Source organism: Rana temporaria, chromosome 7, assembly GCF_905171775.1.
Source record: "Rana temporaria chromosome 7, aRanTem1.1, whole genome shotgun sequence".
Classification (NCBI taxonomy): Eukaryota; Metazoa; Chordata; class Amphibia; order Anura; family Ranidae; genus Rana; species Rana temporaria.
Genome location: NC_053495.1, coordinates 51,656,940 through 51,680,636, shown reverse-complemented (window position 1 = coordinate 51,680,636; position 23,697 = coordinate 51,656,940). Strand labels below are relative to the sequence as shown.

The window sequence follows — 23,697 nt, the reverse complement described above, 5'->3', positions numbered from 1 at the left end:
ATAATTTACTTTTTGCTACAACAGTTGGTTGTTGTTTGCGGAGTGCCTCTGTGTTGTATCATGGCTCCCAAAGGCTCAGGAACCAAGGGTGCAAAAAATGCTAAAAAACAAAAGGGTTCCCCCTCTGATTCTGAGGATCTTAGTCAGGCTACACCAGTTCTATCCTCACCTAAAAAAAACAGAGGAGGTCGCCTTGGATATGTTTGGTGCTTTGGCTGGCCCTAACCATCCCAACCCTGTGTTTGTCACAGAGGATATGCTAGCTACCTCTCTGAGTGGGCTAGAACAAAGATTGACAACTTTAATTGCAAATTCTTTTCCAGGCAGGAAGCGGATTAGATTCCCATCGCCTAAACTCGTATCCTCGGATGCTGAGATTCTCTCCCCGGAGGAATATGAATCTCAGGAGGATCAAATGGAACAGAACCTGGAGGGTTCAGAGATTGAGGAATCCACCATAGAAGAACCAATTTCAGCCTCCCAGGCGGAGAGTCTGTGGATCCAGTCCTTAACAGACATGGTCCGTTCAGCATTTAAGCTGCCTTTACCAGGGCCTCAGGTTCCTGCGGTGTCTTCTTTGGGCTCCTTAACCTCTTGACCACCGCCCCATGTCAAAAAGACGTCCTCTTTTTAAAGATGGATATCTCGGTAACGGCAGCAGCTGCTGCTACAACCGAGATATCCATCTCTTCAGTGGGCGGTCCTGTACACGATAACGGCGGTCTCCACGGCGGATTCGCCGCGAGATCGCCGTTATCGGTGGCGGGAGAGGGGCCCCCCTCCCGCGCCCTCCGCCGCTTACCGGAGCCGTCGGTAGCGGCGGAGGCGATCGGGTCTGTTCGGCAGCTGACTGGGGATGCGAGTGAGGGAAAAATCACCCCCACCCGTCCCCATAGCTCTGCTGGGCGGAAGTGACGTCAAAACGTCAGTCCCGCCCAGCGTCTTAAACATTTTTTTTGTCATTTGAAAAAATTAGTTTCAATTTTTTTTTTTTTTTGCATTTAAGTCTAAATATGAGATCTGAGGTCTTTTTGACCCCAGATCTCATATTTAAGAGGACCTGTCATGCTTTTTTCTATTACAAGGGATGTTTACATTCCTTGTAATAGGAATAAAAGTGATCATTTTTTTTTTTTATTTCAGTGTAAAAAATTATAAACTAAATAAAAAGAAATAAGAAAACAAAAACATTTTTTTTTTAAAGCGCCCCGTCCCGACAAGCTCGCGCACAGAAGCGAACGCATACGCGAGTAGCGCCCGCATATGAAAACTGTGTTCAAACCACACAAGTGAGGTATCGCCGCAATCGTTAGAGCGAGAGCAATAATTCTAGCCCTAAACCTCCTCTGTAACTCAAAAAATGCAACCTGTAGAATTTTTTAAACGTCGCCTATCGAGATTTTTAAGGGTAAAAGTTTGACGTCATGCCACGAGCGGGCGCAATTTTTAAGCGTGACATGTTGGGTATCATTTTACTTGGCGTAACATTATCTTTCACAATATATAAAAAAATTGGGCAAAATGTATTGTTGTCTTATTTAATTCACAAAAGTGATTTTTTTCCAAAAAAAGTGCGCTTGTAAGACCGCTGCACAAATACGGTGTGACAAAAAGTATTGCAATGACTGCCATTTTATTCTCTAGGGTGTTAGAAAAAAATATATATAATGTTTGGGGGTTTTAAGTAATTTTCTAGCAAAAAAAAAATGTTTGTCTCGTAAACACTGAATCTGAAAAACGAGGCTGTCTGAACACACACACAGAGGGTGCAGTACACAAGCGCGCACGGACTCCTTGTAGCAATACATGTGGAGCATAGCGGGGCACGCACACCTCCTAGGACGCCATTTAAATGCTGGTCAGCGGCTTTTTACGGTTGACACTGCCAAAGACACTCAGTGCCGGTCAGAGGCACTCTATATTGTAAGTGTTATTTTTTTACCTTTTTAAAATAAATATATATTTTAATATACTACACCATGATGAGCCCCTTGTTTTTGAGGAATTGAGGATACCTTGTAAAAGGGAAAAGGAGGCAATACCGACTGACGGACAAAGAAAAGACACCACTTTGGAGCCTATACATCTGGGGTCTGGTGAGTGTTGATTTTAACCATTGGTGATGGTGGCACATCTTTGTCGGGTGGAAGAGATAGCGGCACTTTCCTGCATACAGTACTACCAACACTGAACCTTGTGTTTGCTGGAACCTATTGTATAAGAGCAAGATTGCCTGTCATTTGGACTATTTTCAGTGCAGCCAGCACATTGCACATTTATATGGTTGTTTGATAATTATTTCACTTTTTGATATTTATTTTGGTTCCTATATTGGTTATTGGACAACTCACGGTGCAGTTGGTATATTGCATATTGTGCTTTTTATACACATATATACACTATTTTTTGTATTATCTTTTGTATTGTTTTCACCATTTGGTTAGTCAGTAGCAGCAACATCAGCCATTTTTTCACAGGAGTACTGTGGCATATGGATTGTATGCTGACACACTGATCTAGATCTATGATTCAAGTTTGAAACTACTGTGTCACACTTGCATGATTCATATATATATATTTATATATTTTTATATTTTCTATATTGTTTGTATTCAGGTTATTCACATTTAAGATTGGGTACATTGTGGCCCTGCTATTTCACTTATGTCCATATTCCCAGAGATTAAAACCTCTGGATAATTAGATCAGCGCAGTAACATTTTTTCCTTATGCACTATTGACCCCCACTAAGGGTACACCGTACTGCAGCAGATCACGGTTTACATTTATTCATTTATTTTCTTTTGCGCCGGTGACACTCACAACCAAATCTGAAAAACAAGCCCGGTGGTAAAGAGGTTAAAAGCGCCACTAAGTAATGCGCTGTTTCCGGTCCATCCTCTTTTGGAGGATCTGATCTTTCAGGATTGGGTACGGCCTGACAGAATATTCCTGCCTCCCAAGAGGTTTTCTGTCCTCTACCCTATGGAAGAGAAATTTTCAAAGAAATGGGCGCTCCCGGCTGTGGGCGTAGCCATCTCCTGCGTGAATAAATCCTTGACTTGCCCGGTAGAGAACATACAAATGTTCAAAGACCCGGTCGATAAACGGTTAGAAACTCTTTTGAAAGCTTCCTTTACTACAGTAGGAGAGGTGGTGCAGCCGGCAGTGGCTGCTATTGGCGTTTGTCAAGCGTTAAAGGACCAGACAAAACCGAGGCACGAGAATTATCCGATCTCCCCAGAGCCCTGTGTTTTGCAATGGATGCTATAAAAGATTCCATCCAGCAGGCTTCCCGTTTGTCACTGTTCTTAGTGCACATGCGAAGGCTCTCGTGGCTAAAGAATTGGTCGGCAGAGACTCCATGTAAAAAACTCTTAGCGGGCTTCCCCTTTCACGGAGGAAGACTTTTTGGAGAGGATCTGGATAAATACATACAGACGATATCAAGTGGCAAGAGTACTCTTTTACCGGTCAAAAAGAGATCTCGAGGCCCTACGTTTAAGCGGCAGCTGTCTCCAGCCCCAGGGCCCTCGGCCTCCAGGCAGTATCGACGGCCTCCTGCATGATCAAACTTTGGTAATAAGTCGCAAGGACAGGCCTCAGGTGGCAAGAGACCATGGTCTCGCAAGCCAGCAAAACCAGCCCCAAATCAGCTTTATGAAGGGGCGCCCCCACTCAATCGGGTGGGGGGAAGGCTTCGATTCTTTGCAGAAGTTTGGGAAGCCAGTGTCCCCGACAAATGGGTCCTTTCCTTGGTGGCCACAGGCTACAAAATAGAATTTCTGGAGTTTCCCCTTCCTCATTTTCAGGAATCAAGAGTTCCAAACGATCCGGTAAAGAAAGCGTCTCTGCTGGCAGCTTTGGATCGTCTTTTAGACCAGGGAATAATCATAGAGGTGCCAGCCCAGGAGCGCGGGCTAGGCTTTTACTCCAATCTATTTATCATACCAAAGCCCAACGGCGATGTCAGACCAATCCTGGATCTAAAGGGTCTAAATTCTTACCTGAGGGTTCGCTCCTTTCGGATGGAATCCGTACGGTCAGCAGCCGCTGCCTTGCAGCAGGACGATTATCTGGCCTCAATGGACATAAAGGATGCATACCTACATGTACCAATTTTTCAGGGGCATCGAAGGTTCTTGCGCTTTGCAATCGCAGGACACCACTACCAATTTGTAGCTCTCCCCTTCGGGCTAGCAACAGCCCCCCGGGTGTTTACGAAGGTCCTGGCTCCCATCTTAGCCAATCTAAGGACCCAAGGAATTTCGATCCTAGCTTACTTGGACGACCTCCTTATCATAGATCACTCTGCTTCCGGCCTAAATCGAGCAGTAGCCCTTACGGTTCAGTACCTCGAGGTATTCGGCTGGGTTCTAAACCGAGAGAAATCGGCCTTGCAACCCACAAAACAGTTGGAATACCTTGGCATGCTGCTAGACACGGAACAGCAGAGAGTGTTCCTACCTTTAGCGAAGGTCAAAGGTATCAGAGAGTTAATCCAGTTGGTTCTGAGCAAAAGAGAACCAACCATTCGCTTGTGTATGCGATTACTGGGCAAACTGGTGGCCACTTTCGAGGCAGTACCTTATGCTCAGGTTCACACTCGAGTCCTACAGGCAGCCATTCTGTCGGCTTGGAACAAAAAGCCACAAGCCCTGGATCTTCCTTTGACCCTCTCGTCAATAGTCCGTCAAAGTCTCTGCTGGTGGCTAAACCCTCAGAATCTACTGAAGGGGAAATCTTTCAGTCCCATCATCTGGAAGATAGTGACCACAGATGCCAGCCTAAAGGGCTGGGGAGCGGTCTTGGACGGGCAGACTCAGCAAGGGACTTGGGCAGAGTCAGAGAGACTTCTGCCCATCAATGTCTTGGAAATCAGAGCTGCACGGTTAGCCTTGAAGGCATGGACACCCAAGAAACAAGGGTCTCCGGTGAGAGTGCAGTCCGACAATGCCACAGCGGTGGCATATATAAACCACCAAGGGGGCACGAGGAGTCAAGCCGCCCAAAGGGAGGTGAACCTAATTTTTCTGTGGGCAGAGGCACATGTGCCATGCATCTCGGCAATTTTTATTCCCGGAGTGGACAACTTACAGGCGGACTTCTTAAGTCGTCAACAGCTGGTTCCAGGGGAATGGTCTCTCCATCCCTAGGTCTTTCAAGAAATCTGCCAGAGGTGGAGATTTCCGGAGGTAGACATCGGGGTTCAACAAGAAGGTGAACGGGTTCATGTCCCGGACAAGGGATCCGATGCGTTGGTTTGCCCTTGGCATCAGTTCAATCTACTATATGCCTTTCCCCCGTTACAATTGCTGCCCCGCCTGCTGCGCAGGATCAGGGTAGAGAGCAGACCAGTTATTCTGGTAGCCCCAGCGTGGCCCCGGAGGTCATGGTACTCACTGATAGTGAGAATGTCCGTGGGGGAGCCCTGGACCCTTCCACTTCGTCCAGACCTACTCTCGCAAGGCCCGATCCTCCACCCTGCCTTACTGCATCTAAATTTGGCGGCTGAATCCCTGATTCTCAGGGGTAGAGGCCTGTCAAGCCAGGTAATTTCTACTCTGATTAAGGCTAGAAAGCCAGTCTCCAGAGTAATTTATTACAGGATTTGGAGGGCCTATGTAGTCTGGTGTGAGTCCGAAAGATGGCACCCCCGCAAGTACATCATTGACAGAGTGTTACGTTTTCTACAGCTGGGAGTGGACACTAAAGGAATTATTTTTTTTAGCTAAATAGCTTCCTTTACCTTACTGCAGTACTGGTTTCATGTCCTCATTGCTCGTTTTTGCTTTGAAGTTGCTGTAAAACTGCTCTGATCTCCACACTTCCTGGTTGTCTATTTCCTTAAACCATCGTACTGGGAGCTTTTCACGATGGTCTAAGCTGTCATTACTGTGTGTCTAAAACTTAACAGAACCAATCAGATTCATTTTAAAAACAAAACACTGCCCTGGATTTGTTTGTTTTTGTTCTGCGGGTCTCTTTACTTCACAGAAACATGAAACCAGTTTAAAAACGAAAGTGAAACTGTAGGCACATTATATGATTGAATTTAATCTATTTTTAAAAGGAATCAGTTAACTTTTATGTCTCTATACCCTGTAAACAGTCATTTCAGCAAAAAAAATGTTTTCCTTTAGTGACCCTTTAAGCACTATCAAGGGACAGATTTCAGCCTGGTCAGTGTGGTTTCAGAGGCCTTTGGCCACTCACTCTCTAGTTAAGACTTTCTTGCAGGGGGTCTTACGCATTAATCCCCCTATCAAATCACTGCTTTGTCCATGGGACTAAAATCTTGTGTTGTCAACTCTACAAAAGCAGCCCTTTGAGCCTCTGGTTGAGGTTCCGTTAGTATTACTAACTAGAAAGTTAGTATTTTTGGTCACTATGGCTTCCGCTAGAAGAGTATCAGAGCTGGCAGCCTTGTCTTGTAGAGAACCATACCTCATTCTGCATAAAGACAGGTTGGTTCTCCGTCCGCATCCGTCTTTTCTGCCAAAGGTTGTGTCCAGTTTTCACTTAAACCAGGATTTGATCCTACCATCCTTCTTTCCAAGACCCACTTCTAGAAAGGAAGGCTTGCTGCATACCTTGGATATTGTCAGGGCCATGAAGGCCTACCTTAAGGCTACAGAGAAGATTCGAAAGACGGATACATTGTTCATCCTGCCGGAAGGACCCAAGAGGGGTCAGGCGGCAGCAAAAGCTACCATCTCTAGATGGATTAAACAATTAATCAGTCAGGCCTACGGCTTGAAGGGGTTGCCCCCTCCTTTATCAATAAAGGCCCATTCTACTAGGGCCATGAGCGCCTCCTGGGCAGCACACCACCAGATCTCTATGGCTCAGGTTTGCAAGGCGGCGACCTGGTCGTCAGTCCACACGTTCACAAAGTTTTACCAGTTGGACGTTAGAAGGAGTGGCGGTGCTGCAAGCTGCGATTTGAGATCCTCGGGATCTGGGGCACCCTTGATTAAATTAATTAAATTAATTTTTGTTTGGATTTGATTTGGATTTAATTATGATTTAAATTTATTTTCTGAATTAAGTCTTCTTGGTTGAGATGTCTCCCTCCCCTCATTAAAGCATTGCTTTCGGACATCCCGTATAGTAATGACTATGCCGCTCTGTGTCCCGTGATGTACGATAAAGAAAAAGGGATTTTTATATACAGCTTACCTGTAAAATCCTTTTCTTGAAGTACATCACGGGACACAGAGCTCCCACCCCTCTTATGGGGAAGATTTTGGGATGCATACTGCTTGCTACAAAACTAAGGCGCTCCTCCTATGGGAGGGGGTTATATAGGGAGGGAACTTCCTGTTTGAGATTGCCAGTGTCCATCACCTGAAGGTACTCCATATAACCCGTATAGTAATGACTACGCCGCTCTGTGTCCCGTGATGTACTCCAAGAAAAGGATTTTACAGGTAAGCTGTATATAAAAATCCCTTTTTTTGGTGCTAAAATACAACCAGGTAGATGACCAGATTTTACATCACACCACCGTCCAGAACAATTTTCCCAGCGCACACATTTCTGTGAATGACTGTAAAGTACAGTGCATCCGGAAAGTATTTACATCGCTTCACTTTTTCCACATTTTGTTATGTTGCAGCCTTATTCCAAAATAGATTTAATTCATTATTTAAATGCGTGTGCCCGGCGGGCGCGATTACTACCTGGCACCCGCGATCGCTCGGTACAGAGCGAGAAACCGGGAGCTCCCGGTCCTGTCAGGGGGAGAAATGCCTGATCGTCTGTTCATACAATGTATGAACAGCGATCAGTAATTTCCCCAAGTCAGTCCACCCCCCCCCCTTCAGTTAGAACACACCCAGGGAACATACTTAACCCCTTCCTCGCCCCCTAGTGTTAACCCCTTCCCTGCCAGTGGCATTTTTATAGTAATCAATGCATTTTTATAGCACTGATCGCTATAAAACTGCCAATGGTCCCAAAAGTGTCTGCCATAATGTCGCAGTACCGATAAAAATCGCTGATCGCCGCCATTACTAGTAAAAAAAAAAAATCAATAAAAATGCCATAAAACTATCCCCTATTTTGTAAACGCTATAACTTTTGTGCAAACCAATCAATAAACGCTTATTGCGTTTTTTTATTTTTTTTACGAAAAATATGTAGAATAATACATATCGGCCTAAACAGAGGAAAAAAATGTTTTTTTTATATATTTTTGGGGGATATTTATTATAGCAAAAAGTAAAAAATATTAGTTTTTTTCAAAATTGTCGCTCTATTTTTGTTTATAGCGCAAAAACCGCAGAGGTGATCAAATGCCACCAAAAGAAAGCTCTATTTGTGGGGAAAAAAAGGACGCCAATTTTGTTTGGGAGCCACGCCGCACGACCGCGTAATTGTCAGTTAAAGCGACGCAGTGCCGAATCGCAAAAAGTGGCCCGATCATTGACCAGCAATATGGTCCGGGGCTGAAGTGGTTAAAGAGGGGCTCTATTTCGGGGGGGAAAAAAGCTACAGTATATTTTTCAGGGATCCCGTAATGTAGGCAGTGAAGCCTTCTGGCTTTTTACTGCGAATGTGCAAGTCGCGCTTCCTAAATGGTCCCGCTGTCCTCTGGGACGTGTCCCTGAAGTCAGCAAGGGGAAGGAGGAGGGGCCAGAAATGCGTGTAGTTTGCCGTGATGATCTTACCTAGAAGTGGGAGCGGGTAAAAAAGGGGTAGCCCCCCCCCAAAGTGCCAAATGTGGCAGTGGAGGGTGCGAACAAGTGGAGCTTCCTCTTTTGGGTGGAGCTCCGCTTTAATACCTCTCTGAGCCAAGGTAAATTCTTGGCATTCGTAATCATCCAAAATACCTATCTGCATATTGCCATTTATCTTCCCCCATGAGTGCTTTCTGTGATTTGCAGTAGAAGACATCACTTTCAGTTTGTGTCACTGCCATTAGGCCTGTACTCTGCTCCTAGAATATTCACAAGGGCCCTTTGCATGTCTTCTTACAATTCTAAGAACTCAGAACAATGGCAGTTGTGGCTGCAATCTTCCTTGGTCTACCTTACCTTGGCTTGGTATCTAGAGATCCCTGAATTTTCCACTTTTTAATAAATGATTGAACAGTACTGACTGGCATTTTCAATGCTTTGGATATCTTTTTACATCCTTTTTCATCTTTGTAAAGTTCCATTACCTTGTTACGCAGCTCTTATGACAGTTTTTTTCTGCTCCCCTATGGCTCAGTATATAGCCTGCTCATTGCATCCATGTGAGAGCTAACAAACTCCTTGACTATTTGTATACAGACACTGATTTCAATTTAAAAAGCCACAGATATGGGAAGTTAACGTTTTAATTAAAATGTTAACCTGTGTGTGTCACCTTGTGTGTCTGTACCAAGGCCAAACATTCCACGGAATGTAAACTTTTGATAAGGGCCATTTGGGTGACTTATGTTATCATTATGATTTAAAAAGGAGCCAAACAACTATGTGATAATAAATGGCTTCATATGATCAATATCCTTAAGGAAAAGACCGTTTTTTTTTTGGCATGAACAGTCATATTTTCAAGAGCAATGGTGTGCAAACTTTTGAGCACAACTGTGTAGATTGCATTGTACTTTTGCAAAACAATCTGGACAAAAGAAATTCTTCATCTCAAACGCAATTTTGGTATCATGTTAAGCAATGACATTTTTGGCAAATCAGTAGGCCCATACCAGAAATGTAAAAATTGCTGTGGTCCACAAGGGATATACAGGTTCTAGGGCTAAAGCGGGTAAATAAGCTTGCAGATACAATTTTATGATAATTTGGTTATTTGTTAAGATATACTTTTTACAGCCTACTTTTCTGATGAAAACACCATAGAGATAAAGACTCTTGAATATTGGCACTTAGAATTGAATCTGTTTCTTCCCACAGGAAAGTGCAAAGAAGCTGGAGGAGAATGTATACTACTTTGGCAATACTGTGGAAAGTCTGTTATACAGGTTTGGCAAGGCAAGTTCTCATTGGAAATCAGTGACCATTTTTTGTTGCTGTTATGATACACAATGCTGTGCAGTGAAATAGCTCTCGTCCTGTTATAATTTAAGCTGCGCTAGTAAATAATTTTATCGGTGTGGAGTTGCATTAGGAAGATGTCTAATGAGAGGAAAGTTCTTTGCGTTTTTCAGATTTACTGTATAGTACTTGGGTGTCCTACAGATTTAATTGTATTTTCTTCTGCAGACAATTGTAGATGAGCAGCTTGCATTGAAGAGAGTGGCAGATATTCTTATAAATTTATATGCCATGACAGCTGTGATATCTAGAGCAAGTCGCTCCATCAGCATTGGCCTGCGAAATCACGACCATGACGTAAGTACAAAGATTTGACTGTTTCTGATCCTCATATGTGATGGCACAGCAATGGAAATTACTGTAGTACTGAAGTCATGGCTCTTTGTACTGCCTGAGACTATAAAAATAGAATTATATATTGTATAAAAATTCTACAGGGAGTCATGAAAAAATGTGTAGCTGATTGCACACAGATTCATTTCCAATGGGTTCAAAGCCTGTAGTGAATTTGAGGGCCTAAGATCATGATTCTCCTATTTACCAGATCCTCATAGAATTACTAAATTATTATAATCCTAAATATTGCTCTACTGGCAGCATACTTGTTATATCAAGCATGAAATCTTGGTCCTAATCTGGGTAACCGTTCCCTTGCAATTTAGTGGCAACCATGCAAAAATGTGGTTCACTCCGCCACTTGTAACCAGACTGCACAAGGAGGAAAGAACCTCTAGTGACATCATAGCCTCTCCATCTCCTACCACAACCCACAGATGACAGTATAAGTCTTCCTGAGCCTTGCCTAGTTAGTGATCTTTTGAGCAGATCTCCCAGAGTTTTGTGATTACATATTTTTACGAAATTGAACCTCTTCAGGAATCCTTTTCCTAGTCGCTATCTATTGCAAAAAGAAAGGCGACCCAACAGGATGAAGATTAAAACGTTTTGTTATGCATCAAGGCTTTCTGCACTGAACAATGTCTTTATTCTGGTGCCTTGATCACAGAAAATTATGACAGATGCTTCTCTTAAGTGCTAGTCATCTTTGTAATGTACTTCCAAGTCCTTCTATTGTCCTCTGACGCAGTTAAAGTACAACTCTAGGCAAGAGCTTTAACCTCTTTGTGTTTTATTTTAGCAATTTGTGTCCCACTGGGGAGATTTACCTCCACTTCTGGCCCCATAGAGAAAGAAAGGATGTGAAAGGAAATCCCGCCAAAGTAAGGGAATCCCTGTTTGTCCTCCGGGTCATCAGACCTAGTGAGAAAATATACCGCTCTAAAAGTTGCTGATCCCTTGGCTTTGCTTCCGTCCTACTGGACCAAAAGGGTGCTGGCTATGCGCAGGTGCATCGGATAGAAAAGGGTCCTGGACTGCTGCACTCCTTAAAACGATGTCTTTATTGCAAATTAAATCCAAAATCAGACCTAGTTTTCCCATTGGAAGATTACCCTCTATTATTGTTCTGGGGACACTTTTGTTGATCACAGTAAACAAGACAAATAGAGGGTGAATCTCCCAAATGGGGGGCACAGACGGAAGTCTAAACTTGACAGGTGTTCTAATCCCTCTCCACTCTATCCAAAACAAAAAAAAAGTGTTGCCTTTAGTTAGAACACCGTAGTATTTAATGTTGACACTGTAAATATTAATTTACCAGCTTGTTAATCCGTTTTTTAGTTGGCCTAATTGGACTGGTAGCTCCACAGCAGCTTTAAAGAAGAACTCCGGGATAGTGATAATATTTGCACATTAGCCTTGCGTAGTTAGTTAAGAAAAACTGCTAATGTGATTTAGATTAGAGGGATCTCTGAAGCAGCAACATCACTTCCTGTTAGTGTTTGTCACCACATACTAAGACTACAGATCCCATCCTGCCCTGGGATTTAGAGTCTTGAATGGGTTAGCATTGTGGGTGGGCATGTATAGGATGAGTCAGACTCCTGACTTGTCCATCTAACTATGCTGTACAGTGGGCGGACCTGAGAGTCTCAGTCTCCTGGTCCAATCCACCCACAGTCTGGGTGGGACTGTGGGGGTGTATAGGATGAATCGTACTCCAGGTCTATGCTGTACAGTGGGCAGATCAGACCAGGAGTGTACCATCTGCAGCAAGTTGTGATGTAATCACAGCACCATTCACTTTACTACAGGGTGGATTTCACAAGACTGGTGGCCAGGGGGGGATAGAGGGCACAGAGGCCACATGTCTTATAAACAAGATATGAGGGAAGCAGAAGGCTCCTCACAGAATAAAGAAGGCTGGATTTCTGAATCACAAGTGAACTGTGCATTAAAACACAAATTATTTAAAGGTACAGGAACGTGTGTGTGTATATGTATGTATGTATGTGTGTATATATATATATATATATATATATTATATACACACACACACACAGTAAATGAGTACACCCCTCACATTTTTGTAAATATTGTATTATATCTTTTCATGTGACAACACTGAAAAAATAACTCAACACACAGCCATTAATGTCTAAACTGCTGGCAACAAAAGTGAGTACACCCCTAAGTGAAAATGTCCAAATTGGGCCAAAGTGTCAATATTTTGTGTGGCCACCATTATTTTCCAGAACTGCCTTAACCCTCCTGGGCATGGAGTTCACCAGAGCTTCACAGGTTGCCACTGGAGTCCTCTTCCACTCCTCCATGATGACATCACAGAGCTGGTGGATGTTAGAGATCTTGCGCTCCTCCACCTTCCATTTCAGGATGCCCCACAGATGCTCAATAGGGTTTAGGTTTGGAGACATGCTTGGCCAGTCCATCACCTTTACCCTCAGCTTCTTTAGCAAGGCAGTGGTCATCTTGGAGGTGTGTTTTGGGTCGTTATGTTGGAATACTGCCCTGCGGCCCAGTCTCCGTAGGGAGGGGGGGATTATGCTTTGCTTCAGTATGTCACAGTACATGTTGGCATTCATGGTTACCTCAATGAACTGTAGCTCCCCAGTGTCTGCAGCACTCATGCAGCCCCAGATCATGACACTCCCACCACCTTGCTTGATTAGGCAAGACACACTTGTCTTTGTACTCCTCACCTGGTTGCCAGCACACACACTTGACACAATCTGAATTAAATAAGTTTATCTTGGTATAATCAGACCACAGGACATGTTTCCAATAATCCATTTCGTTAGTCTTTAGCAAACTGCAGGCTTTTTTGTGCATCATCTTTAGAAGAGGCTTCCTTCTGCCATGCAGACCACTTTTATGCAGTGTGCGGCATATTGTCTGAGCACTTTTGTGGTGTTGAGGTATTTTGAGGGGACAACAAATGTACACTGTTATACAAGCTGTAAACTCACTACTTTACATTTTAGCAAAGTGTAATTTTTTCAGTGTTGTCACATGAAAAGATATAAAAAAATATTCACAAAAATTTGAGGGGTGTACTCTCTTTTGAGAGATACAGGGGGGTGTGTGTGTGTGTGTGTATATATGTATTACCATAACATTTCTGCCTGTAGTTCAGCTTTAAAAGTTCTGCTCAAAGATACTAAACCTGCATATCTCTTGTTTATAGCAAGCTTTAAAATTGGCCCGCTCACTCACCTGAATTCTCTATTAGTCCATATGATTGATTCTGTGTCACTGTTTCTAGGTGCTGCTTACAAACCTGTTTTGCACAGAAGCATACTTCCGGAACAACTACATGATAGTTCAACTGGGAAAAAGTAAGTTCTGAATTTTGTTTCAAAAGATGCGATAGGGAAAGGTGTGTTTGGACAGGCATTGCTTGCCACATCTAATATTTTTCTCTGTTGTTGTAAACCTTGGATAGATGTAGGTTACAAAATACATTCATGAGCTAGCTGTGGACTTTTTTTTTTTACCGGCCTGCTAGTGCACCTTTCCAGTGTGAAAGCCCGCAGGGCCATCCAGAGCAGTGTGATATGCAAACATTAATACACAATAAAAGGCTCTGCTAGGTATAGATCTCACATATAAGCTGCTGGAACAATAACATGAAACAAACTGTTTTTTTTTTTGGTTTGTTTTTTAATTAGGTGCAGTGCTAAAAAAAAGTCTTGTAGAGTAAGATGGTGCTTTGAAAATGATTCTGCATCAGAAGTGGTTCAGACCATACTCCACACCAAAATACATCAGATGTGTCCAAGGATAGCCGTCACCAACACCTCTTACCCCTTAATGTGGGATGATATGCAAACATGTTGCAATAATATCTTACATATTGATATTACTGAAAAACGTGTTGCGCTATCAATGTAAAGTGCATAAATTCATAACAATTGAGTAAACATTCATATATATCAAAAGCTGTAAATAATAATGTGTTGAAAGTATTCACAAATAATCCGGTAAAGTCCATTGGGAAGGAGAAAGAGTAGTATGCTTGTGCATAAAGTACATTTAAATTTGTGTATCAACAAAAATAAGTGTGGGTAGCAAAATCTTCACACCCAAAAGTAAATATCATCTTACCGCTTTGGAATGTAGTGAAACACGCGGCATTCTGGTGTGTACATGACAGTCTGTAAACTCGGATAACGGCACATGGTGTGAATGGCCCCTCCGTGTAGCCAGGTGACTTATATGTCGTTTTTGTGGCACAATTTGCTCTTTCATTTGGTGTTGTATAGTAATGGATATCTCCTTGATTTTTTTTTTTTCTTCCCTTTTTCAAAGGAAAACTGACACAAAATTGTTAGAAAGTATAATATTTTTGTTAGAATTTAGCTTTATATTTCTTAGTATTACCGTGTCCTACCGCCAGAGAACGACTCAAAATAAATTCCCCTGCTGCTGATGATCGCTGCAATACCGTGTGTGTGTGTGTGTGTGTGTGTGTGTGTATATATATGATTTGATGTTTGTAGCAGTAGGAGGGCCCAGAAATGATTATGCATATTTTGTATCCTACCTAAAATACACCAACACTAAATTAAGGTGTAAGGTGGTTATCCTGTGGCTGAAGCTCTTGGTGATCTGTAATTCTCATTTATTTTCCTTAGACTTTCCTGAAAATCAGGATGAAAGCATTCGCAAGATAGCAAAGTATGTCTTGGAGAACCGCGCTTACACGTGTTCACACCCCTTGGACAGAACATTCTGAAATCTGAGCTACAACTTGAAGAGTCCAGGTCTGAAATGTGATTGCTATAATTAAACTCTGATTGTTAATATGTTCATTTACCTTTAACTCTGCTGGGGGTTTATTCACTTTTGTACAGGTATTATCCCCATTACTTTTTTGTAAGTTCAAATGCAATAATACAACAAAAAAAAATATCGCTGTGCCTTCTTTTCTTACGTTTTTATTTTTTTTAGTCCTGCTTGTGACGTGTGTAGGACTGAAAAAAGTTTTGGCACTCTAAGAATAAAATACATGTATAAAACCACAGCTGACTGATTTTATAAGGAACACTGATGCTTTTACTACACAGAGTACCCCGATATCCCAGAAGGCGTGAATGCAATGACTGAGGTTATTGTATATGAAGAAGAAAGCCTTCATGGCTCTGGATTTGAATGATATTTTGAGAGTCTTCTGCCATCTTTGTTGCAGGAATTCCTCTGTTGTCTTGTGGATCTGACTTTCTAACAACATACGCGTTCTTCTCCTCTTGGGTTATTTCCTCGATTCTTCTCTTATGAAGAAATGAATGACTGGTAGATAGTAAGCTGCATGAGAAAATGTCACTTTTAGTTCATATCCAGAGAAAAACATTTTGGATTTAGAGCCAATAGCAAGGAACTAAAAGCCGGCCATACATGGATTGAAACTTGGCCGGGTCAGCAGGGACCAGACGAATTTCGATCCATGTATGATGGGCACCCTGCTTTCTACAGAAGTGGATCTACTTCTATACAACTAGCCACTCAGGTTTCTCCTAATTGATTTGCGCTTTTGGCAGCACTAATTATGGAAATCTGATGGCGGGAAAGGCTCCCTTCTATCGGAACACAATAATAGCACAGCGGGAAGATTCCCTCATTCACAATGAATGTGTGATGGGAAAATCTGTTTTTTTATTTTTTCCCGTTCAACTCGCTGATTAAATACAAAAATGTATGTGGGCTGCATCAGAATGGTCAAACACTTATATACACACAATACAGTCTAATGTTGCAAGACTTCAGTCCATGCAGTGCCTACCAAATAAAAAAAAAATGTTCATAAATCAGTTCATTAAGGTGCAACAAATCATCCACCAATGCATAGAGAGTAAAAAAAAACAAAGTGACATCTAAATCCTGAATCCACAAACTGGGGCACCTGTTACCCAGAGGTCAGAATAAAAGCAAGTAGTAAACCCAAAATAAAAATTTGCTGTTGTGGCTACATTAGGGGGGCACCTTTGGACAGCAGTATTGTCAATCTGGTGGGAAAGGAGTGTTGGATGTACTAGCAGATTTAGATACACTAACAAATTGAAGCCACATTTCAGCCCGTACTTTATAACCAATTACTGCTAACCTTTATTTTCCTTTTGTGAGAAGGGTTTTACATAAAAGCCGATTATTGTAAGCACCCCCTGCCAGTGTTAAATGGATTGTCTCATCTCTTAAAACGATGCATTCTGCTGGAGAGTTTCTTTTGAAAAAACAGACTTATTGACCATATCACCAGATAAAATGCCTGAAAATGAATATGGCCATCACATCTAAGAAATTGTGAGCTGTAATATAATAAATGTTTGCTTTGGGTTTAATAACCACGTTAAACTTGCCAGAGCTTCAACCTCCCAAATTAAGGCTGACAACACACATTACAATGGATGATATAAGATGGCAACTTGGGACCTGGCTTGCAGCTTTGGATCACACCAGACAATGCTGGATTTGCTAGACAAACATATTTTTATTTTTTTAGGACAACCCCGGAGAGTTAAGGGGAGAGGGAAAAAAAAAAAAAGATTAGAACGTGAAATTCATTGGCAGTACCTTTTATCTATATTAACATTCCCCCCCCGAATTATGATGCATTATACAAACAGGGTACATTAAAGCATTTCTAAAGGCAGAACGTTTATTATCTTAATACAATAAAGGGTTTGTAACCTAAAAAAGAAATGCATCCTGTTCCCTTAAAGCATGAATTACAGCACACAGTGCTCATGCTGTGTCATTTGGCCAGGGCCCTGTAGCATATAAAATACCTGCCTGGTTCTGCCCTCCCCCTGTAAGCTGACCACAGTTTATCATGGCTGCTGAGCCCTGACACCTTTACATGCCTCTGTCATCTGCAGCACCCCCCCCCCCCAAACCTATTAGCTAGTGACGCTCTGCTCCCGGCTCCTTCTCCTCATGCTGCTATTATAACTGTATCATTAACCTAAAAGAAGAGAAACGGGTCCTATAGAGGCAAGTATTAATTAGCTGTACCCTCATACCACTCACCAATATGTGGTGATGTTACCATAGCCCAGGGATCCTCAAACTCCGGCCCTTCAGCTGTTGTAGAACTACACATCCCATGAGGCATTGTAACACACTGACATTCACAGACATGACTAGGCATGATGGGAATTGTAGTTCCTGAACAACTGGAGGGCCATAGTTTGAAGACCCATGCCATAGCCAAACCAGAGCATACAGAGTGAGACCCAGGTAGGGCTACCTGGGTCGAATAGCGGCTACTTAGGCAACAGAGGGTCTTAATCAGGGTTAGTTCTAAAAGTATAAAAAAAAAAAAAAATTTATGTGCACAAAATAAGATAATTCATAGTGGGTCTATTGATTGATATCTTGGCAACGTCACACACAATACTATAAAAGTTTGAAAACGACTAAGGAGTAGTGCTATGAAGACAGATAAGAAATGGGGGGGAAAAAACAAAGTCCGGACACCATCTACCATTCACAAAAAAAAGCTGTCATGTGATAATTGTCACATTAATTCAAAATGTAGAAATAATTATATAATAATAAGATTTATTCAAACAGCTTTATTGTGAATGGCCCCCGGGGGATCAAGGTCACTTTCTGATCTCACTAATACTGAAACAAGTTTTTAAACGGTTGCTAAATGACTTGGTTGGAGGTAGTTGATATACAACAATCTGAACGATGATCTGGTCCTGTTATGTAAATCGGGGCTCGACAAATCCTGGTCGCCATGGCGACTAGAAATAGCGACTTGGCTTGGAAGGTGGGCAAAAATAAAATAAAAATTTTGTTCCATAGGACCTGCGCTCCACGGTCTAGGCCGAAGCCACGGCCTCACCTAAAACATTTTAGGTGAGGCCGCGGCTTCGGCCTAGTCCGCGGAGCGCCTCGATCGCGGGGGGCTCGTGATGTCCAGTAATTGAAGCCGCGGCCTTGTGAAGTCCCCGCCGTCTGGTGGTGGCCGTTGGTATTACAAGTTAAACAGCAATTCTAATGTCAGTTTTCACTATTTTCACTGCCATCTTCTTCCCTCTAATTAGAACCCCCAAACATTATATATATTTTTTTATCCCAACACCCTAGAGAATAAAATGGCGATCGTTGCAATACTTTCTGTCACGCTGTATTTGCGCAGCGGTCTTACAAGCGCACTTTTTTGGGGAAAAATTACTTTTTTTTATTAAAAAATAAGACAACAGTAAAGTTATCCCCATTGTTTTTTAATATTATGAAAGATAATCTTACGCCGAGTAAATTCATACCTAACATGTCACGCTTCAAAATTGCGTCCACTCGTGGAATGCCGACAAACTTTTACCCTTTAAAATCTTCATAGGCGACGTTTAAAAAAATCTACAGGTTGCATGTTTTGAGTTACAGAGGAGGTCTAGGGCTAGAATTATTGCTCTCGCTCTACCAATTGCGGCAATACCTCACATGTGTGGTTTGAACACCATTTACATATGCAGGCGCTGCTCACGTATGTGTTCGCTTCTGCGCGCAAGCTCGTCGGGACGGGGTGCGTTTTCTGGCTCCTAACTTTCTTAGCTGGCTCCTAGATTCCAAGCAAATTTGTCAAACCCTGATGTAAATTGATTGATCAGGGGTGTCAAACTCAATTTCATTGTGAGCCGCATTATGATTGCCCTCAAAAGGGCTGGTATGATTAGATAGATGTCCAGCATATCCCCTCCCCTTACATTAGACGCAAAGCGCCACCTCACCATCAGAAGTTGAGTCCCCCACTCTCCCTTACATAACAATGTACCCCCTTTTCTTATGCTGCTGCTTGGAAGAAGCTAGATACCTTGCTTAAAAGTAGGGTAATACCGATACTGAGCATTTGCCGGAGTACTTGTACTCAGGCAAATGCTTCAGCCTGGACAGTCAGGGTGATCTGTGCGGTGGGGGAGTTGCAAGCACTGATCACCGCTGACTGTCCTCGTATCCTCCTCCAGCCCCCCTCCGTGTCCCACTCCATACTGCCATCTCCCTCCGTGCTGCCGCCGTGTCCTGGATGGAGACGATCTGTCAGGATGGAGAGCGGCGGTAGGAGCCGGTAAATCCGGCTCCTACCTTTTCCGAATGTACAGAGTCAGTGATGACTCTGTACATTCACATAACTGAAACATCGTAAACTGTGTTTACAACGTTTCAGTTTATGAATGAAGAGAAGCCGCTGTCTTCTCTCATTTTCAGTACAGCTGAGGCTGCTGAGAAAGGGACTGGGGAATTTGTGTCCCTAGTCCCTTTCTCTGTCTTAGAGGAGAGATGTCAGAGGTCTGTTAAGACCCCTGATATCTCACCAAAGCCCCCAACAGGGCTGATAAAAAAAAAGGCATCGCAATAAATAATAAAAAAAATTAATTGTAAAAAATAAAAAACACACCGACACTGTCCATTCCCCCCAGGGAAGGAAGATATATATATATATATATAAAAAAACTACTGACACGTGCCACTGTCACATGAGATTTAAAAAAAAGTATCAGTATCGGCGAGTACTTGATAAAAAGTATCGGTACTTGTACTCGGTCCTAAAAAAAAGTGTTATCGAGACAACCCTACTTAAAAGCATAAAGTAAGGGTCTTGAGGAGGGCTGGAGAAGGGACCCGAGAAGAGGAGGATCGGGGCTGCTCTGTGCAAAGCCACTGCTCTGTTTTTAAACTTTTATAGTATTGTGTGTGACGTTGCCAAGATATCAATCAATAATCCCACTATGAATTATCTTATTTGGTGCAAATTGTAAAATCATTTTTTTTTATACTTTTAGAACTAACCCTGATTTAAGACCCTCTGTTGCCTAAGTAGTGGTTACTATTTTTAAACCCCCCCAAAAAAACAAAGACTTTAATTACACTTTATCCTACATTTCCCTTTACTGTGCACTAGTGGCTCCAGGTCTCAAACAGCAATAGACAACCAATCATTGTGTGTATCCCGCTCACTGTGTCAGCTATGATTTGATAAACACATTATTTTATTTATAAATGGAACTGCTACTATATTTCTTATTGGGTGCACCTTTAAATAAATATTCTTCTTTAACTTCTGAGTGGAAATTCCTGAATGTCCCTAAGAAGGAGCGGGATCACGTGGCGCGTGCCTGCGCAGCCCCGATGCACCCGTGTTTCCCAAATACAGCGCATCTCCGATCAGCAGGAGGTCTCTGTGATTGGCCCTCCTGATCACATGATATCTATACCATGTGTGGGAAATAACTTGTTAATACTGTGACAATTTTGTAGCGAATAAAAATTGCAACTTCAAAAAAACTCACCATGCCTCTTACTAAATACCTTGGACTATAATTTTTCCAAAAATTGAATATTTGGGGGGTATTTGTACTGTCCTGACATTTTAGGGCCTCAAGAAATTAGATAGGCCGTCGGTACATCAGGATTGATCAATTTTCAGTGATATGTAGCATAGCTTGTAGACACGATAACTTTCACACAAACCAATTCTACACTTATCAGGATTTTTTTTTTTTGACCAAAAGTTTCGCTATTTTTTTTTCCTCTTATATTTAAAAAAATAAAAACCCCAGTGGTGAATATATACCACCAGAAGAAAGCTCTATTTGTGTAAACAAAATGATAAAAATGTCATTTGGGTACAATGTAGCATGACTGAGTAATTGTCATTCAACATGTGACAGCACGGAAAGCTGAAAATTGGTCTGGAAAGTGCTCGGTATTGAGGTGGTTAAGAACCATTTGCCAACCTGCCGTCGTCATTATATGGGTCTACACGATCCCGCAAACCATCATAGCTGTACGTCGGTCACTTTAAGCGTGATAAAGGGCGTGCTGCTACATTGCGGGGGTGCTGATGTTCGTGACTGTCGGTCACGATGACCGCCAGCCATGAGTGGCAAAACAGGGGCGTGTCTGTGTAAAAGTACACATGCCAGTTCTGTAAGGAAAGAGAGAGATTGAGTTCCTACGAGCTGGGAACCACGATCCCTCATCTCCAATAGTCTGTTCCATCCCCCACAGTTAAAACACACACATAGGAAACACAGTTAAGCACCTTGATCGCCCCCTAGTGTTAACCTGCATTTTTATAGCACTAATCGCTGCAAAAGTGTCCGATATGTCCGCCATAATGTCGAGGTACAGATAAAAATCGCAGATCAACACCATTACTTGTAAAAGAAAAAATAATAAAAATGCCATAAACCTATTCCCTATTTTGTAGACGCTAAGACTTTTGCGCAAATCAATATGCACTTATTGCTATTTTTATTACCAAAAATATGTATAAGAATACATATTAGCCTAAACTGAGGAAAAGATTTGTTTCAAAAAATAAATAAAATGGGGATATTTATTATAGCAATAATAGTCACTCTTTTTTCGCTTATAGGGCAAAAAAAAAAAAACCCTGCAGAGGTGATTAAATACCACCAAAAGAAAGCTCTATATCTGAGGAAAAACAGGACATCAATTTTGTTTGGGTACAGCATCGCACGACCACGCAATTGTCAGTTAAAGCGACGCAAATCTGTATCGCAAAAAATGGCCTGGTCATTGAGCAGCCAAATCTTCTGGGGCTGAAGTGGAGAGACAAATACCAACACTGGACATCTAGGTGCCAACATCGGACACTGAAAGAGTTAAAGTAAACTAGAAAATGCCAGTTCCTTGACATACATTTTATTTATATATACATACATACACACACGGTATCTGACAAAAGTGAGTACACCCCTCACAATTTTGTAAATATTTTATTATAACTTTTCATGTGACAACACTGAAGAAATTACACTTTGTTATACATGCTGTACTCGCACTACTTTGTAACAGTGTAAATTTGCTGTCCCCTCAAAATAACTCAACACACAGCCATTAATGTCTAAACTGCTGGCAACAAACATGAGCACACCCCTAAGTGAAAATGTCCAAATTGGGCCAAAGTTTCAATATTTTGTGTGGCCACCATTATTTCTCTGCACTGCCTTAACCTTCTTGGGCATGGAGTTCACCAGAGCTTCACAGGTTGCCACTGGTGTCCCCTTCCACTCCTTCATGACGACATCACAGAGCTGGTGGATGTTAGAGCTCCTCCACCTTCCATTTGAGGATGCCCCACAGATGCTCAATAGGGTTTAGGTCTGGAGACATGCTTGGCCAGTCTATCACCTTTACTCTCAGCTTCTTTAGCACGGCAGTGGTCGTCTTGGAGGTGTGTTTGGAGTCGTTATGTTGGAACACTGCCCTGCGGCCCAGTCTCCAAAGGGAGGGGCTCATGTTGTGCTTCAGAATGTCACAGTACATGTTGGTATTCATGGTTCCCTCAATGAACTGTAGCTTCCCAGTGTCGGCAGCACTCATGCAGCCCCAGACCATGGCACTCCAACCACCATGCTTGACTGTAGGCAAGACACACTTGTCTTTGTACTCCTCATCTGGTTTCCGTGACACACGATTGACACCATCTGAACCAAATAAGTTTATCTTGGTCTCATCAGGCCACAGGACATGGTTCCAGGAATCCATGTCTTCAGTCTGTTTGTCTTCAGAAAACTGTTTGCAGGCTTTTTTGTGCATCACCTTTAGAAGAGGCTTCCTTCTGGGAGAACAGCCATGCAGATCAATTTGATGCAGTGTGCGGCGTATGGTCTGAGCACTGACAGGCTGACCCACCCCTTCAGCAATGCTGGCAGCACTCATACGCCTATTTCCCAAAGACAACCTCTGGATATGATACTGAGCATGTGCACTCAACTTCTTTGGTTGACCATGGCGAAGCCTGTTCTAAATGGAACCTGTCATGTTAAACCGCTGTATGGTCTTGGCCACCGTGCTGCAGCTCAGTTTCAGGGTCTTGGCAATCTTCCTATAGCCCTAGGCCATCTTTATGTAGTAGAGTAACAATTCTTATTTTCTGATCCTCAGAGAGTTCTTTGCCATGTTGAACTTCCAGTGACCAGTATGAGAGAGTGAGAGCGATAACACAAAATGTAACATACCTGCTCCCCATTCACACCTCAGACCTTGTGACACTAACGAATCACATGACACCGGGGAGGGAAATGGTTAATTGGACCCAATTTGGACATTTTAACTGTTATGACAGTAGACATTAATGGCTGTGTGTTGAGTTATTTTGAGGGGACAACAAATTTACACTTATACAAGCTGTACACTAACTACTTTGCTACAATGTAAAGTATCATTTCTTCATTGTTGTTACATGAAAAGATATAATAAAATATTTACAAAAATGTAAAGGGTGTACTCACTTTTGTGACATACTGTACATGCCTGCTGA

The 23,697-nt window shown here is 42.4% G+C and overlaps 2 protein-coding genes across 2 annotated transcripts in view; one reads left to right on the top strand and one right to left on the bottom strand.

Annotated features, from left to right (window-relative positions):
* The window catches only part of ACAD9 (acyl-CoA dehydrogenase family member 9), a 101,793-nt gene extending 86,369 nt beyond the window's left edge, over positions 1 to 15,424 (top strand). Inside the window, exons 15-18 of the mRNA XM_040359357.1 lie at positions 9,903 to 9,980; positions 10,212 to 10,340; positions 13,666 to 13,738; positions 15,038 to 15,424. Coding sequence (XP_040215291.1) covers positions 9,903 to 9,980; positions 10,212 to 10,340; positions 13,666 to 13,738; positions 15,038 to 15,138 — 381 coding nt within the window. The 3' untranslated portion in view covers positions 15,139 to 15,424. The remainder of the gene's footprint in view (positions 1 to 9,902; positions 9,981 to 10,211; positions 10,341 to 13,665; positions 13,739 to 15,037) is intronic.
* The window catches only part of CFAP92 (cilia and flagella associated protein 92 (putative)), a 176,763-nt gene continuing 168,390 nt past the window's right edge, over positions 15,325 to 23,697 (bottom strand). Inside the window, exon 18 of the mRNA XM_040359356.1 lies at positions 15,325 to 15,707. Coding sequence (XP_040215290.1) covers positions 15,512 to 15,707 — 196 coding nt within the window. The 3' untranslated portion in view covers positions 15,325 to 15,511. The remainder of the gene's footprint in view (positions 15,708 to 23,697) is intronic.